At 38.0% G+C, this 18447-nt stretch overlaps 1 protein-coding gene and 1 long non-coding RNA gene across 5 annotated transcripts in view; both read left to right on the plus strand.

Moving 5' to 3' along the window:
- LOC103130809 (glutamate receptor 1-like) overlaps positions 1 to 12157 on the plus strand; it is a 21076-nt gene extending 8919 nt beyond the window's left edge. For all 4 annotated transcript variants that reach the window (XR_001660391.1, XR_001660392.1, XR_001660393.1 and 1 more), the window contains 2 exons: positions 1133 to 1267; positions 8654 to 12157. Coding sequence is in view for 1 of the 4 variants with exons in the window: in XM_007542315.2 (XP_007542377.1) it covers positions 1133 to 1267; positions 8654 to 8866 (348 nt within the window). In the remaining 3 variants the exon portion in view is untranslated. The remainder of the gene's footprint in view (positions 1 to 1132; positions 1268 to 8653) is intronic.
- A 4481-nt stretch (positions 12158 to 16638) lies between these two features.
- On the plus strand, positions 16639 to 17777 carry LOC107834590 (uncharacterized). The gene is made up of 2 exons (XR_001660389.1): positions 16639 to 17155; positions 17252 to 17777. It is a non-coding gene; the product is annotated as an uncharacterized LOC107834590 (long non-coding RNA).
- Positions 17778 to 18447: the final 670 nt, after the last annotated feature.

Genomic DNA, 18447 nt, shown 5'->3' on the forward strand with positions numbered 1-18447 from the left:
GCATTGTCCTGTTGAAAAACCCAATCATTACCACACAGACGAGGGCCCTCAGTCATGAGGGATGCCCGCTGCAACATCTCCACATAGCCAGCTGCTGTTTGACACCCCTGCACATCCTGAAGCTCCATTGTTCCATTGAAGGAAATCACTCCCCATATCATGATGGCGCCCCCACCACTGTGCCGTGTAGAAAACATCTCAGGTGGGATCTCCTTGTCATGCCAGTAACATTGGAAGCCATCAGGACCATCAAGGTTAAATTTGTTCTCATCAGAGAAGACAACTTTCTTCCACCTTTCAATGTCCCATGTTTGGTGACCCTTGCAAAGTCCAAACGGACAATTTTGTGGCGTTGAAGACGACGTGGCCTTTGAAGACGTTTTTTTGTTTCTGAAGCCTTTCTCTCGCAGATGCCGTCTGATGGTTATTGGGCTGCAGTCAGCACCAGTAATGGCCTTAATATGGGTAGAGGATCGTCCCGTGTCTTGACGGACAGCCAATCAGATCCTGCGGCTCAGAGCTAGTGAAATTTTTTTGGGTCTACCACTTGACTTTTTTGTTCCATAACCTTCAGGATCATTTAAAAAATGCAAAATGACTGTCTTACAGCAGCCATGGCACGTTGTGAGAGGCCTTGCTTATGCAGCTCAACAATCCTGCCACGTTCAAAGTCAGTGAGCTTTTTTGCTTTTGCCATCAGGAGGTCTTGACAGTGTAAAGACTTGACAGAAAATGACATGGAATCCAGATTTTTGCACAGCTTTTGGCTTTTAAAGACTATGGTCTGAAAAAATCAAGTTTGAGTGTAAATGCAGTTTTCAGAAAATTCCCTGCTCAAAAGTTCTTCTCTCTTGCAGTATAGACTGCTGTTGGTGAACTGCATGATTTCTACTACAACAGACAAAAGTTACGTTTGATTCATCATTTTTAATACCATTTGGACTTGTAGGAGTTGTTTCAATTCTAATTTATTGGAGTGTTGCCTCATTTCACCGCCTCTGAATGAAGAATGTGTCTTTCTTTAAGGATAGACCAGAAAGTTAACTGTTTGGTTATTCAGTAAAATTTATTGCGATCTCATGACCAGCAGCACCATGTCTGTTTTCCTAACTCCACCTCTCTCTAATGACAGGACAAGACAAGCGCGCTCAGTTTGAGTAATGTAGCTGGAGTTTTCTACATTCTCATTGGTGGACTTGGGCTGGCCATGCTGGTGGCATTGGCTGAGTTCTGCTACAAGTCTCGGATCGAGTCCAGGAGGATGAAGGTGAGTCTTTAAACTACTGCATTTTGTCTGCTGACTCCTGCATTATATTAATAATAAAAGACGATCATTTCCCAACCAGGACAACTCTACAGTTAAACTCTCTGTAAAAATAGAGGCAGAGACGATCAAAGCTGGACATAAAGGATCAAAATATCAATTATAAGGAAGCTGCTGTTACATGAACCTCAGTTTTCAGATCGATCGTAATCTTTATATCAATTAACTACAACAGCTTCAGCTTCTCTTGTTATTGTCTAGAGGGACTTTTTATTGTTTTCTGTCTGAAAACTCTGCAGCTTTAGTATTCCTCACCTTATTTATGTGAATTATTTTTTCTTTTTAAAGTATTTCATGTTTGACTGGACCAATTCACAAAGGTGGACAAAGCTGTTTGGAAAAAATACTTAATACTTTTAGCCCAGAGTGTAAGATCAACTCAACTTGCTTGGTGGTCTATCTAGACCCTAAAATAGTTAACATTAGCATCTTGGGCAAGGATTTCTGAAACTATATCTAAACTTCAAAAGAAGCAGATAAATTTAAAAAAAACATGTAACTCACTGTGATGAAGACCAGGGGTTCCATCCCATGTTGATTATTGATATTATGTTGTTTGTTTTCAGTTCAAGTGTGTTTTGTATCAGTTCTTTATTTTAGTTACATTGTGACATTTGGTGAACATTCTTTTTAAGAGGGGAATACTCTGAGGATTTATAGTTACTTTTGATTGACCTTTAGATTAGTTTAGTTTTAATAATTTGCATGCATGTAAATATTTGTTGGATCATTTATTGTTGGTTAGGTTTGTGTAAATAGTGTTTGTTTTTTGTTTGTCTTTCTGTGATCACCCCTTTACCTGGGGTAAGTGGATCTTGCCTCAGGTATAAATGTAAGCTGCTTTGTTTCACTGAAAAAAGGGTTTTGGTGTAATGAAGACTTGGAGCTCCCAAATAAATCCACTCAAAGACATTTGTTGCCTCACTTCCTTCTTTAACGCAGAGCCTCCGCCGGTCAAAGTGACACCCACAAGAAAGGTTACTTTAAATACACTTGATAATAGTAGATGGCAAGTTAAGTTAATTTACTTTACTAATACCAACACTACAGAAGTATAACGGAAGTTGGGCCTGATCAGGAGATTCTAAATTCGTGGGAGCCTAGGTGTGAACAGAAAGAATAGAATTTAATATAGACAACATTTGTGGATCCACATTGTACAAATAAACAAAAATTGCATGCTTTAAAAAATAATAATAAAATAAATAATCCAGTCTTTTTGATGTGTCTGTCAAATGTTCTTTCAATGTTTCACGGCTAGTGACCAGTCGGGTCACCATCTACAGGTTCACTCGGTCCTCTGGGCTGGGGCTCGCCATCCATGTTCTTGTAAGGGTGATCTTGATGTCTCTGGGCACTGCAGGTCAAAAGTGCACCATAACAAAGAAAAAAAAAACCAGACCTGGAACAAGGCCAAAGTAAAGCATCTTAAAATTCTGGATCCTAATATCAATAAAGCTTAAGCAACAATTCAAATAGCTCTTTTATCAATTTTAAAGTTTTTCCATGTTGTACAACAATATCATTCCAGTTATCACAGTTAAATGTTATCAATACATCAGTAAACTAAAGAAATTAGCTTATATGTGGTAATATATATATATCAACCTAAAAGTACCAATAAAGTACATCTATAACACTAAATTTAACATTCAGAATGTGGATTAGAAACCCACATTAGCTCTGACCTACAGAGAACAGAAAGTTCCTAAGTAATGCTAATAGAAGAGCACATTACAGCACCATAGCATCGTTGAAATATTAAAACATGTACTAATAGAAAAATAAGTAAAAATACATAGAAGAAACACAACATACACAATAATAATGATATAAAATCTTACAATACAATTTTAATTTTATCAAATTTGATCAGTTACTATGTATTTTAGCCATTATTTAGCGAATTTGCTGGCCAACGGCCGAGCGCGTGCGATCACTCACCAATGCTTCAATGCTATGCAACTACAGGGGATTTTTCTGGGCTTCAGCTGTCAGAACAGAAGCTTTCTGAGATCAATTTTTTTTTTTTAACGAATTTACTATTTTGAATTATATATTCGGCAAAACTTTTTTAACATTCTTTGTCTTACGAATTTCCAAGATTCTTCATAGAATTTAACACAATCTTCCAGGCTATTAACGAACAACTGTCAGCTCTGAGCTCTCAAGGGTGTCTGACGCAATCTGAGCAAAATCTCAGCACCGCAATTAAAGGGACAATCAACCTTGATTGGCTGATGTAAAATCAGATTGTGCCAGTTATTGGTTGTTTAATCCATCACTAAAAGCAATCACTAAAGGGATATTTCACAGGTTTTAAAGATTTTTAGGACTTTTTATCTATATTTATGAACATATTTACAAACTTTTTTTAACTTTATTACTTTTTAACTCTTATTGTAGAATAAGACATGAAATCTATTTAGTTTTTAATCTCGTTGTAGAATAAGATATTAAATCAACATCTATTCATTTTTTATTTGTGTTTTTAACCCTGGGTTACAAACACATTTGAGGAAAACAATCCTCTGTGTGAACTGCAAAAACACAAAATCTTACCAATTAACTGACACAGTTTCTAGTGCAAATATGTACTGGAACTACTGGGTGGCCCACGAAAAAGTAGCCCGCATTACTATAGCATTACTGGCAGCCTTCCGTCAAGAAAGAAAGAACTTGAAATACCAAAATCTTAACTTCCTCCAAGTCGCCGGACTTAACAACTTGTGACTTTTATCTGTGGGGACAATTTGAAGGGAAAAGTGTACACTAATAACCAGAGAACTTTATAGCAGTTGAAAGACAATATTCGTAATGTAATTCAGAGCATTGGTGCCCCAGAGTTGCGTCCCGTATATGACAATATGTTAAGGCGCGCCCAAAACTGTATTGACGCACAAGGAGATTATTTCCAGCACTTTATGTAAAGAGTGAGTAAAGATGTTGGCATTTCAAGTTATTTCTTTCTTTACAGAAGGCCGCCAGTAATGCTATAGTAACACGGGCTACTTTGTCGTGGGCCACCCTGTAGTACTTTTTCATTAGTATCAAAGGAATCAACTTAAAACAAGCTCCTAGACTGGTGACCTGTTAGTCCTGTCTTTCGTGGGTCAGAGCACAAAAGAAAACAATTTTGAACACAGACAACTATGGATAATTTAGAGAAATCAATTAATCTGACAGTCATGTTTTTGAACTGTGGGAGGAAGTCAAAGTACACAGAGAGAACCCACGCATGTACAGGGAGAACATGAAGCTCAATGCAGAAAGAACCCAGGCTGGGAAATGAACCCAGGACCTTCTTGCTGCAAGGCAACAGTGCTACCACATCACACAATCCTGAAATTTTAATAGGGTTGTCTGCACTTCTCAGCTCAATGTTTCCTACTTGGCTGTAACTGAGCTCAAATAGCAACAGTAAGTTAGACCATAAAACATGTGCCTAGAAATTCAGTAGCCATTTATGTCTTCAGAATAAGACACTACAGTATCTTCCTGCTCTCTATGCCTTTCAATTCTTAATCTGGCTTTAAGCATGTTCATCCACTAATAGATTTCATGTTGTATGTTTTCACAGATAGAGCTTTATTTTTAGTTGTGAGCATCAGCTGCTGCTGTTTTTCAGTTTGTTGCCACAGGGCAGCAGCACCAAACATGACTTCCATTTCAAAGTGAATCAACTGAACTCTGCTCAGCTGCCACTCCAGCCTCCGACTCCTCATCACTGCTGCCGTCAGAGTGTGATGAAATTGCGGTGGACTCGTCACAGACTGCTTTAGTTTATGCCGAGGCTTTGAAGAGTGGCTCAGAAGGAACAAACAAGTCATTAGAGGCTAGTGTGAGCTAAAAGCGCTCTCTTTCACACTGGACTTTTGTTATTCCCTTCTCATGTGCGTCTGAGCACAAAAGGACTTAAAGTGCCCTCTGAAGGCAGCGATGACACAACATGTGGAAGATTTCATCAGTAAGAGCACATGGAGGGGCTTGTAGACCAGATTTACACAACAGTTTTATGCATCAGCAAGGAGTGCTGCACCTGTTATCAATACAAAGGATACATGCATCTTGCAAAATGATCACATTTTGTCATGTCGAGCCAGTCCAGCCCTCAGGGACGGAGCACTGAGGGGAGTCGACTCCTGGGACTGTGAGGGGTGCTTAATAAGACCAAGACATGTATTGTTGTTGTTGTTTGTCCGACAGTGAGAGTCATTGAAATCCAAAAGTTTTGGGCACAATTTCAGCTTCTTCCTGCTGCATGTCAATACATATATGTACCCCCATTTGCAGAAGGCAAATGTGGGTACGCAACCCAAATTTGCCTTCTGATTTGCCTATCAGTATATGAAATTTGCCTATCAGTAAGAAATCTGTTGATTGAGGCTCTAATTCAGCAGTATCTAAAGTGTGGCATGGGATCAATTATGGCCCTCTGAATGATTTTGTGCAACCCTCCAAACTTAAAGCTGCAGTATGTACCTGCAACAAAAATATGTTTTTTCCATATTTGTTCACCTCCTTCACCTCCTCCAAGTGCTAATTTTGCCATCTGAAGAAGTGCACCACTAAAAACAACCAATCAGAGCCGAGAGGAGCATCTTAGCACTGTCAATCATCTCCTTTATGCTGCTAAATGTGCTAATAGCGGAGAAACGACTTACCGTTCCAACAAAACCGTTTATCAACTGTCATCAGTGATCACGCTAAGTAGCAGAGAGCAAAGTGGGGTTGAGGGAGGTGTTGTGAGTACAGGAGTGATTGACAGCATTAAAATCTGGGACAAGACAGAGGAGCTAAATGTTTTGCAGATATTCTGTCATATATTGTCATTGGATAATTACAATTTAATGTTAAAAACATATTTTTTTTTTATAAAGGCTAGATACTACAGCTTTAATTCTAGAAAGGAACAAATGTGGACTGGAATCACCGGTGGCTGATGCAAATGTACACTTCTCCATCGTTTAGGGTGACAGTTTTCACACATAAATAAAATCTTAATAAAATAATTTTAAACCAGGTTTCTGCACTCATCTTAATTTTGGAGTTAGGGTTAAGGATAGGGATGCTCAAAAGCAAACCCAAGCAGACCCAATAAAGAAACAATAACTCAAAAAATGTGAAAACTGTCATTCTTATACCTCACTATCATGAAAGTGCTTTTAATGCTCTATATGCACGGTTTTCACATTGGTGCTGCACAGTGGCACAGTTGGTAGCACTGTTGCCTGCAGAAAGAAGGTCCTCAGTTCAAATCCAGGCTCAGTTTATTTCTGCATTGAGTTCTCCCTGTGCATGCTGGGTACTCTGACTTCCTCCCACAGTCCACAAACAATGACCGTCATTGATTGATACTGTCAGGATTTGGGTTTTTTCTGTGTGTTTCTCTAGTTGTCTGTATTCTTTGGAGTCTCTGTGTGTCCCGTCTGCCCCTTGATTGTTCCCAGGTGTGTCTCGTTCTGTGATTTCCCTCTGTGTATTTAAAGCCACCTGTGTCTCTGTGTCTTTGTGGGATCCTTGACAAACTGATTGCGTTCCTGTCCGTCTCGTTGGCGTCTCTTATGTTCTTCGTTATCAGTTGCTACCAGTTGTGAGCATTTTCCTTCCGCTCAGCTGTGCTGCCTGTTTTTTGGAACATTTGTAGATTTATCATTAAATCATCATTTTTTTCATCAACTCCTTCTGGTCCTACGGCGTCTCTCTCACCACACCTCATGACAGATCTCTCTAAATTCTCCTTGGGTGTGTGCATGCATGGTCCTGTCTGTCTCTGTGATGGCCTGTCAACCTGTCCAGGGTAACCCCGCCTCTCACCCTTTGACCACTGGAGATAGGCACCAGCACTCCTTGTGACCCCACTAAGGATAAGTGTGTAAGATAATGAATAGGTGGATTTTCTGATCAATTTTCTACAAAATTCTTTAGTTTACTATTGAGCAGAGAACACATTTGAAAAATATTTTTTTCTGTGGCCTCCAAGTTCTTTCAACTTCATAATTTTGGCCCTGATGGCCAATGGTGTGGACACCACTGCTCTAGTGTTAAGCACTTTCAGTGGGTGTTTTCTCAACAAAAGCAGAAAAATAAATTACACACACAAAAAAAACAAACTCCTGCAAACACTTTACTGAAAAGAAAGATTTGTTTTTGTTCAGACTCAGTTTCCATCAGAATCAGCAGGGATAATAATAAGACAGATGTGGTACTTCGAGCACATATACCCTGGTGTGTCAATAAAATAAAACCCTCAAGAAAAACAAAGTTATGTTAACTGACTGAAAGAAGATCTAAGCACAAACTGCAGGATTTCCATGTGGAATGTGAACAGTTAAACTCCTGCTGCTGAGGTAAAAGCTGGAGGCAGATGTGGGAATGCTCACTGTGAGGTTTAGCTTCTGTAAATGAATAAACCTGGGATTTATTTGCTCCAATCTGTGAGATGACTGTGAAAGCTTGGTAGCAAAAAGCGAGGGCGTGTGAGCGCCTCAGAGGCTCCACTCAGGATATTAACTCTGGATCCACATCATTAGTTTTATTGAGAGGTGACGCGCAGAGAGACAGAGAGCTTCACACAGGCAAAAATGTTCCGAAAAACCTAAACACAGAAGAAAATGCCTTTAGTTTAGAAATAACCAGATATTCATGTGGGGAAAATAAATTACCAAGCCAGAGTGTGAATTGTTCTGTTACAACTGGGGATCAACTTTTTTTCTTTTTTACAGAATAAAAGGTTACAAGTGTTATTGAAAACCTCTTTGCACTGCAATCTAGTAATTCACTGGAGATGCATGCATGTTAGCACAAATGAAGTCGAAATGCTTAAGCCAGAGCCATGGAGTCTCAGCTCTAGCACTTTCTTTCCAAATGTTGATTTTCGCTTCCCAAGACCACCAAGAAACCTTGAGTATTTTTTAGCAGTAATTCCCAACAACAAAGACGCTTAATGTATCCAGGGATTGTGTGTAACAAATAGGATATGTTGGATGGTAAAACGTGACTTTATTTTGGTGGTAGCAGTTGAGTGAGGGTAGGGGTCGAGTTGGGTGACAGGATGGAGTGTGTGTGGTTTATATGTGTGTTTTCAGATATATGGCTCAACCTACCCCACACACAGGGTAAGTTGAGCCATCCCTTACAAAGCAAAAATATATTGCGATATATTGGAAAATATAATGCAATACATATTAAACAATGCATTCATACAGCAACTGTACGAGTGTAAATGAAAACTAGCTCATCTTATCCCAGTCTCCCCTGCCATGATCTTAGCTGGAATTAATATTTCTGAATTTTGTTTTTGATTTTTTTCACAACTCTGCCTTGCAGGAATTAATTGATGCGGCCATGATGAGTACCAGCCTCGGAGGGATGGCAGGTGGAGTTGGGGGTGGTGCTGTGGCAAGTTTGAGTGGTGGAGCAACAGGACGCGGGGGAGAGAATGGCCGGGTGGTGGCGCACGACTTCCCGAAAGCTGGAGCTCAGGGTTTACCCTGCATGAGCAAAGCAGCAGGGCGTGGACTGTCCTCCACGGGCATGTGACACAAACCTAGCCAGCTGATTGGACGCAATTCTCATGTCTTTTGAAAAGGGATGACTGAGAGAAATAGGTCTAGGTTAGCAGACAAGATGAGAGAAGTTCATCAAATAGGTAAACTGAGAAAGAAATATTTATTACAATGAGAAATATCAAATCAAAGTTCAGATGTAAACACGGAGTTTTACAAAGCAGTTAGACTAAAGGATGTTCATGTTACCCAAATGCAGCTGAACTTTAATGTCAGAGAGCAACTAAATACTCCACCTGAGCAGCAGTCAGCTCCTGAAGGCCGCTGGGCTCAGCATCAACTGGAACTACTTTTTCTACAAACGCTGTCTTATACTGAACTCCTCGTCTTCTGCAATAACAGGATCTGATTTTTTTTAAGCTTCATAATGACTGAATTTTATGCAGTTTCTTCTCGCCCTTTGATTCTCTTTTTTTTTTCCTTCTTGTTCAGATTCAAAGACATAGCTGTCTCACCTTCACATTAACACCACTCTGAGATGTTTGAGCATGTGAACATTTGAAATGTTTGTTTACTCTGAAACACAGACTGGGATGTAAAACCTGAAGAAAATGTTGGTCTAATGAGATGGCTGTCTTGATGATAATATTGTTAAGCTGCAACACACTTGTTAGATATTTGTACCGTTTTCTTTACTTAGAGCCAGATGCAGAAATTTCTGAAGACTGATTGTATTCATAACAAAACATTGTTGGCCATGGTGAAACGGAACTTTTGTGTTGAAAATTTTACTAATATGTAATAATCTCATCCTGATCAGATCAAAAAATCAGCAAAACAATACTATATAAACAACACACATGATATATTGCACTGCATTTGTATGTCTTTTAATAGAACTAAACAAAAGGAAGCAGTGTACAGAAGGATTCACGGCCGACTCATCGACAGGAAGACCCAGTCCTCCTGTGGCTGGAAAAAGTCCAAATCATCACAGTTCAACCACAATGATTGACAATTGTAACGATATGAATTCAAATGTCCTGTGTTTGGTTTTCACCAAACATGATGCTGTGGATTATAGCCAAATCTCTGATTTTTACTCATTTGTCCAAAGAACATTGTTGTGGAAGTTTTATGGTTTATTGAGGTTACGTTTACACAGCAGGTGTTGAGGCTCCATTTTATTTATTTTATTTTTTTGCAGGAGTCCAATGGGGTTTCTTTTGCATGATCATTCATACTACTGAATGATGCAACCACAATCAGATTGATAGATATGTGAGCAGTTTCAAAGCAACCCACATATCCAACAGAAGACGTCACACAGCAGAATTTACAGATCCTGCTGACTGACTGGGTGGTATTATGTCAAAATGGATTTTAAGAGCTTGACATCATGCTATAGTGTTGTTCTCTAAACAACAAAATATATGGAGCGTTGGTTTATTTCTTTCATGCCGTTTTGAGAAAACTAATCTCCCTTGGTAACCTAGCCTGGTAAATTACTACACTTTGAATTGTGAAGTACAAGGAGGGTCTGGTCTTTCGGCTGTTGAGAAATGATTGCTTCCTGAAAGCTTGTGCTGTGTTGAGATTTTAAAATGCACCCAATTGCTAACGTTTGGCCGTAACATATGTAATGCCCCAGTTTGAAGCCAAGATGTTTACCGGAAGTTACCTGTGCTGCAAACAACCATCCTCCATTGCGAAAAGAGCAGTGCCGAGCTGAACAAGACGGCTGTTAATTTTAATTAAATATTTGGACCAACACAGACAGAACGGCTTCCTGCACTTCCTCTGCTGCCATTGCTAAAACTACAAGTAGATTACAAACAGCGCAGAAAATCGACGTTATCGTTTACTGCTTCTCTTTCTGTTCACTGATTGGCTCAGTCAAAAATCAACTGGAAACAATCAGAGTCAAAGGGAGCGAGCCCTTTGACTCTGCACAAACTTTTTTTGAGTGGAATTGCACAGGAAGTCAATAGCCAGGCTAATGGCAACCATTCAGCTGTGCAAAGTGCCTGGGTGGGAGCGAGCCCCTCCTTACTGAAACACAAGCTCCCCCCCAGCGACTTTCCCACTCAGATTAGCAATTAGCAAACACCTGGTGGAACTACACATCTGCTGAACTCATCGTACCAACGGCTTCTCAGTGAAACGCTCCAATGAAGAACGTTAAAGGCTTAATAGAGGAGAAATGTTGTGATAACTTCCTGAAGGTGGAGTGTTGGAAAGAGCATGAATGTCTTAAAGAGACAGAAGCCCAATTTCAATGAATTAAATCGCAAAGTCAAATTTATTTCAAGTGATATTTAATACAAACAACATTTTTATAATTACTGAAGTAACATAGGTAAAAAAGTTGGATTTGGTTTGCATTCGCCTGCAACGTGAAAAGCCTAGATTCTTCCAAATCTAAATCGCATTTATAGAGAAAACCTTCATGCCAAAAATGATAACAAGTTGACTCAGGCAGGTAGGACTGCTCTTTGGTTTTAATATTTCTCTAAGTGTTGCACACTAATCTTCTCACTGTAGGACTTTGGGAATAGTCTTATAACCCTTCTCCGATTGATAGCCACCAGTTGCATCTTTATGGTGTTTGCTGATGTCTTTCCAACTTAACTGAGGATTTTCAGTGAATTTAATCCACATTTGGCTGCTAAACTGATGCAATAGGGACGGACCTACTGCATCAGCAGTTTGGCTAAAATGCTAAATATTGTGATGAAGAAAAATCACATTTCCTCTTTTTGGTTAGACTTGCCTTATTTTACAATAAGGAGAAAAATTCATTTCTCATTTATGAAACCTTCAGGTTGAATGAAGGCTTGCTTGCCTATTTTTTCTTTTTTTTTTGACTGATGGTGTCTTGACTTCACATAGTTGTAGTTAAAGGATTCTAATTTTGCACTACTGAATACTGTGGGGTTTTTGTCAGGCTGCTGTCAAACAGGAGCTAAGCTGAACATGTCAGTATTGTTTTGGGTTTTAAATAGGACAGTTAACCAATTACATGTATGTAATTCACTAAAGCATAGAATTCAGAGCATTGAGACAGGAACCAGGAAAAATGAATCTCTTCAGTTTAATGCTGGATTTTAGTCAACATGATGAATAGATCACAAGACATTTTAAACAAACAGAACAGCAAAAAATCTTCCGCTAATCTTAATGAATATTAAAACACATTAAAACTGGATCATTACTTTCTTGCAGCTGGTTATGTTGTGAGGTTTACAATCAATTAGAATCAATTTTAAGACGAGGGTTATTTATTACAGGATTGATTAGATGCAAATGAATTTTTCTCTGGGACGCTTAACAGTAAAATGAAAATAATTCATATGACTGACCTTTCAGAAAAGGCCTGGTTGTTTCGGGGTGGGGGTGTATGAAGTTCTCCAGAATTCACCCACAAACTAATCATTGCAGCAGTATTAGTATTTTACTTCACTTTTAGATTGGAAGGTCAGAAATAAAAAATTACAGTTCTTATCCTTGAATGATAGATAAGCTGGGCTTCTCTGCATAATCTTCTTATTTATGAGTTAACATATTTTCATTTTGCCAATTTAATAAAAATGTTATCAATCTGACTTTTTTGTGTTTTTAATTTTTCTTATATGAAGTGTTGTTTATGATTAATGTTCATATCTGTTCGATGTTTCCATAACTCGAGTTTCCAAAGTTTTACTTGATTTAGAAACTAAACATGGCGTCTCCTTGTTCAGTTCTAGCTTCAGGACTTTTAAATAAACCTGCCTCTTATTAGACAAAGGACCCAGCTGGCACATATCTGATAATTAACACTATAAGATGACTTTGAGCATAGGATTATCAATACCTTATAGACCAATGTAAAACAATAATGGAGTTGGAGTCAGATTTTTACAGGAATTTAACCTGCAAAGAATAAAAGCATGTTAGAATTTTTGTGAATCATTTTACCTGCAAACCCTTCACTATTAGTAAATAGGCAGTAGGGTTTTGTTATATTTGTGGATTTAAAAACATGTTCACTTTAAATGCAGACCTATGTCTGGGTTTCACTGCACAAACTAAATCTATTTGGCAGCAAAAAAAGAACAAAGCTATTTGTCTTGTTGGGTGATTTTAAAGAACGCTGGACCAACTTCAGTTGTGAAATCGACGCCATTGTTGGCAAACTTACAGAGAAACCAGAGGCTTTTTCAGTCGATCCACTAGACAGTTCTATATTGAAGATGTTTTGTCAGCAGATTTGTGCTTCTCCACCAGTGTCCCTGCCAGCTGACTTTCACCTTTTCTTCTTTTTATTTATTTCTTTGTCTTATTGTCTCAGTCCATCCTTTTAATTTTCAGTTTCCTGAACAAGCACAGTCTCCCCTCTCACCTGGCCTTCGTCTCATGATTTTTATCCTTTCGTCTTTGTTTCTCTCCTTTTGCTCTTCTTTGAACTCTTAGGATCTTTCATTCAATGATTTGTGGTCCTTAGGGGGACATGGCATCTTGCAGCACCTCATTACTTTCCCAGCTGCAAGGGAGACCTGAGACAGATGGAGCAGACAATTATTCCCCAGAAGGGCCCTGATTAGGAGTTTGTGGCCCATTACCTTCCTCCGCTCACCTCTCCAAAACTTCCGGTAAAACATTACAGGAACTAGGCTGCATCCCTACTGGGCATCTTTCAGTTCAGACAAAAGTTTGAAGTCAGATTAATTTAGTGAATATGCACCAGACAAGACAAAGTTCTTGTTAGACTGGAATTACATCGTCCAAAACAAACCACGTAAAAATTTAAAAAATAAATTATTTTTATTTGTTCATTACTGACATTATTTTTAGTCTGAAGCAAAATCAGCAGAGTCACACATTTTTTAACTGAACAAATAATCCCCAATAATGTAATTAATGTAAACTACTTGATCACAGATTATGCCTTTAAATTATTATTTAGAGGCTGACTGTACTCATATTTTTAGTGGACTGTTTAGTGACTGCTTGTCAGGAGGGATTTATTTGCATATAAGGATTAAATTATGTCTTTAAAATTATTTAAAGACATAATTTAATTTAAAAACAATTTAGTAACACTTGATTTGAAGGGGTGTGCATAAGACTGACATGACACTGTCATAAACATGACATAGCACCTGTTATGAACATAAAGAAGTCTTTATGAATGTTTATGACAGTTGTCATGAAGTTTCATTCGGTAAATAATGACACTTTTAATGCAAAGTTGCTCTAAAAGTTGCATTGAAAGTCCATTAAAAATGCCATCTTTGCATTAAATTGTCATTATTTACAAAATCATGTAAAGTTGCCACTTTTAGTGGACTTTTTATGCAACTTTTAGAGCAACTTTGCACTAAAAGTTTGCACTAAATGTAAAAAATTATTGTTTTCCAGAAAGCACAATCAAATAACCGTCTCTGCGTTCTTCACAGAAAAAATGCAGAAAATAACACTATTTATTAAATAAATACCGTATTTTCTGGACTATAAGCTGCACCCCAAAGTTTTTTTTAAAAACCAGTAAACATACACATATAAGCCGCACCAGGCTATGAGCCGCAGTTATCTCTGCCGTTCTTGGTTTTCCACAGCAGAGGGGGGTGGGGTGGGGTCCGGAAAATACGGTATATGAAAAAAAATCTAAATGCTCTCTGGTATTGTTCAGGGGGCCGGACCAAATGTGGAGGCGGGCCGGATTCAGTCCGTGGGCCGTAGTTTGAGGACCACTGATCAAAATGATCAAGCAAATGCACATCAAATATGTTGATCAAGGTTCCACTTATTACTTAATAAATGTCAGCTCTAAAATGGTGGGGTTTTAGTCTTGATTTAAAGGAACTCAGTGTTTCAGCTGTTTTGATTTTTTTTATGGAAGTTTGTTCCAGATTAGAGGAGCGTAGAAGCTAAATTCTGCTTCTTCATCTTTGGTTCTGGTTCTGGGGATGCAGGACCAGAACATTTCTGTGTAACCAGAACACAGAGATGTTCTCTGTGTTAGATTTTTTCCATTCAGTATATTAATGTCCAATGATATTAAAAATCTAACAAATCAGGACCACAACCAACAGCTCATAACTAGACCTGATATAATAGTGGTTTTATTTTATTCTATAATCCCTGCACTTTAACTCACTAAATAATGTGAATTAACCTCCAACAAAGTCAGAGTCAGCTGTTATGACAAATCTGGACAAGCTTGTGTTAAGAGCTTTTTGTGATTTGTTTTCAAGATGTTGGTAGCAGAGAGATCCTCAAAGCAGGTCTGTCCAGTCAAAAACATGACTGTTATTGTTAATTTCACAAGCAAATGTTACTACTTGATAGAACTGATAAATGTAAAATCCAGTAAAAACAAGTGACTTATTATTATCAGTGTAAACTGATTTTATACCGATATGAAATCAGTTGTAAAATTTGTTGGTTTTTTTTATGTCCCCATTTTCAGTCAGAATCACCAACCAACGGTTGGGGAGGAGATTAATGAAAGGTGGCTTTTCAATTAAAAATAACAGCATGCCCTGAAGAAAATTACTACTCCTCCTTTTCCTCTCCTGTCTGCCTGTGCGAGAGAATGTCTCTGCTTAAGGGCCAGGCATTTAAGAAGGCTTATGGAAACATTACACCCTCTCAATCTGAAATCTATGTCAGCTTCCAGGAGCTCCCCTCACAGTCTGCCTGCCGGGAAATAATGGTAACACTCCAATCAAAGCAAATCCTGGCCCCCCGCGGCTTCTAAATGGGAGGATTTTCCTCTATAAGAGGCGAATGGGCCTCCTCCTACCTTTCATTAACTGCTGGTGTGGAGTCACAGCAGACTGACAAAAATGTTCCTGCAATGTGAAGAGAGATTGTTAAGACTGTTTGGGTTGAAACAGAAACAAAAAAGGCAATTCCATTAAAAGTTACTCTGAAAAAAAAAAGTACTCAATCTTGCAAATTAGAATTTTATTGCATCGTATTTTATTCCAAAATTTGTGTGGATGGAAGGGAAATATACTGATATAAAATCAATTGTAATCAGTCTTATGTTGGACTTGGATACAGTGAAAAAACAAGTTGAAGGAGTAGAAAATTATCCCGGGTAACCAAGCAGAAAGGAAAGTTTAGAGAAAGTGGTTAGGGGGGAATTTTAATAATGCAGTCTGTGGATGTCAGCAGACATTTTAAAGCCCATTCATGCAACCTTTATGCCCACACATCAACCTGATATGAATCTTGCCTCATGATTTCAGTGCATTGATTAAGTTGGCATAGTGAGGAAATGTAGGCAATAGATAACAATTCTGAGTTAGCTTCCAATGTCAAAAAGTTTAAAACAATAGCAAACAAGGAGAAGGTGAAGGAAATCTCAACAGCATACATCTTGGAAAGAAGAAGTTAAGAGGCACCACAGTAGTTAGTGGTGGTTTGTACACTCATTAAATAGATTATGTTATGTGGATGAAGAAATTCCATTATTTCTGTCATTAACATGAGGTCAGCTGCTTGTTGTATGGAGCTAAAACAGTCTCATAATTCACAAATGCACAAATCAAGATTCACAAATGCAGAGAACAAGATTCACATCTGTATTTTTGATACAAACACAAATATATCTTGCTTTCCAAGCTCCTTCTGGCCTGTGAGCTGTGCTGCATTTGTGTGTGAATTTTGAGACTCCCCTGATGTCTCAATCCACAAATGTCTCTTTTTAATAAATGGTCAATCTGATTGGATGAAAACCAACCAACCAGATGACCTTCTTGTTTCAGCCAATCACATGAATGGACCCCCATCTTAATGTGGGTTAATGTGATTTCAGCCAATCACATTAACCCTTTCCAACAGCGCTGTAGCCATGATGAAGCACTGACAGTATAGGCCTCAGCCTGGCTTCTGGCAGTGACAGAAGAGCGGAAAGTGAAAAATCTATTTAACAAATTTAACTATTTATCCCCATGTTATGATTATTAATGTTAATCAATTTAATTGTGCAACTATCAACACAAGCCAGCGATCTGAGTGAGCTGAGCTACTGGGCTATGCTAGCGATTCTGCATGCTAATAGCATCAGGCTAGCATCTTTCCATATAGTTGAATTTATTCAAGATAATAATAGGCTTTGTATATTATGAATTGTTATAAAGCCCTGGTCCTTAAATTATAAATTATAGCACTGTAATAATTCACTTAAGTCATGCTTTTCAGAAACACAAAGTGATGTTTTTATTTTATTTATCCTACCAGGCTGAACATGCTATCTGCCAAAATATGCTACACCCTGCGCTCTCTCCGTCCTTCGCCTCCATTGGAAATATAATATAAAAAGTTTTGATTGGTAGTTCATCAGTCTGTACATCCCTGAATATAATTTTAAAAAATCAACTATAAGCAAGTGATTAAAAGGAAATATTTATTTCTTTGTGTCCTTTAGGAATCTCTGAGACATGAAATCCTTCAGACTGTGAGAACGACTTCTATATCCTGTGAAAGAACCTGATCCACCAAGTCTCTCGATACTTCTGGACATTTATTTAGTATAACTTGTCCTCCATGGATCATCCATGTCCATTTTAAAGGATTCCCAGACCTTTCAGAATTTTTAACTTGAGGTTTTCCTACGTGTTGTTTGTTTTGAACATTAATAAAGAAATGATGTACTGCTTTAAATTCATTCCTGTATTTTAAACATTAATTTTAAACAAATGGCTTCATCAGCCAGGGTAATCAGGCTGCATATACACTATGAAAAAGTGCTTGTTTTTACAATTCTATCAACTGTTATAATCAACAATTATTGTTATAAGGTAACAATAATTGTACATTTTTACTAAACCTGCCTAATTTAGCAGGATGCTAATACACTATGCAGACATTAGATAGACTGGGATCATATTTAGAAAAGAGTACTGTAAAAAGGTTTCAGTTGTCTGAATGAGCCATCTCATCTGAAATATAGTGGAAATGCCTGCTTATGATTGATATGCTAGAACTATCATTTTATGAATGTATTTCAACAAAGAAAATGAAGACCTTTGAACTTTAATGTCTTTCACGTCTGCATTCCTCTTGGAATTTTTTTTTCTATGAACAAATTCTACATTTTTCTTCATTTCTTGTGACATTTTGCAGCTTAGAAAGGCCAGAGAAAGTAGAATTGCTACTGATTGAGCATTATGATGCTGAACACTATCATAAGCTTTTTTCTCATCTGTGCACATGTAACTTTTCCACATACTCTGATCAGAGCTGACATTATGATGAAGCTCTTTGTTTTCAGGGATTAGACAATCATAAACATCACATGAAAACTGCCTAATGGACTTTTTGATTAACTTTATGAATGAAGTACAGAGAATTAAAAGCTTTCAGAAAAGAGACAGTAAGGTTGTCAGATTTAGTACAAAAATTAGGCTTTGTTTGTGTTGCCATGGCAGCCTGCTTAACCTCTCAAATAGGATTATGGAGGTTTAAAAATGATCATGGACATAACATATACAAGGCAAGCTAATTGACTGTCAGGGTATTAGCAAAAACCAATCAAAATGTGCAGGAAGTAATTACAGCTATGGGTTAACACTGACTTATTACTAAGTCCTTATCACCAACAGAAGCAGATAGAAATGTGAT

The sequence above is a fragment of the Poecilia formosa genome, unplaced genomic scaffold, assembly GCF_000485575.1.
Source record: "Poecilia formosa unplaced genomic scaffold, Poecilia_formosa-5.1.2 Scaffold679, whole genome shotgun sequence".
In the NCBI taxonomy this organism is placed as follows: domain Eukaryota; kingdom Metazoa; phylum Chordata; class Actinopteri; order Cyprinodontiformes; family Poeciliidae; genus Poecilia; species Poecilia formosa.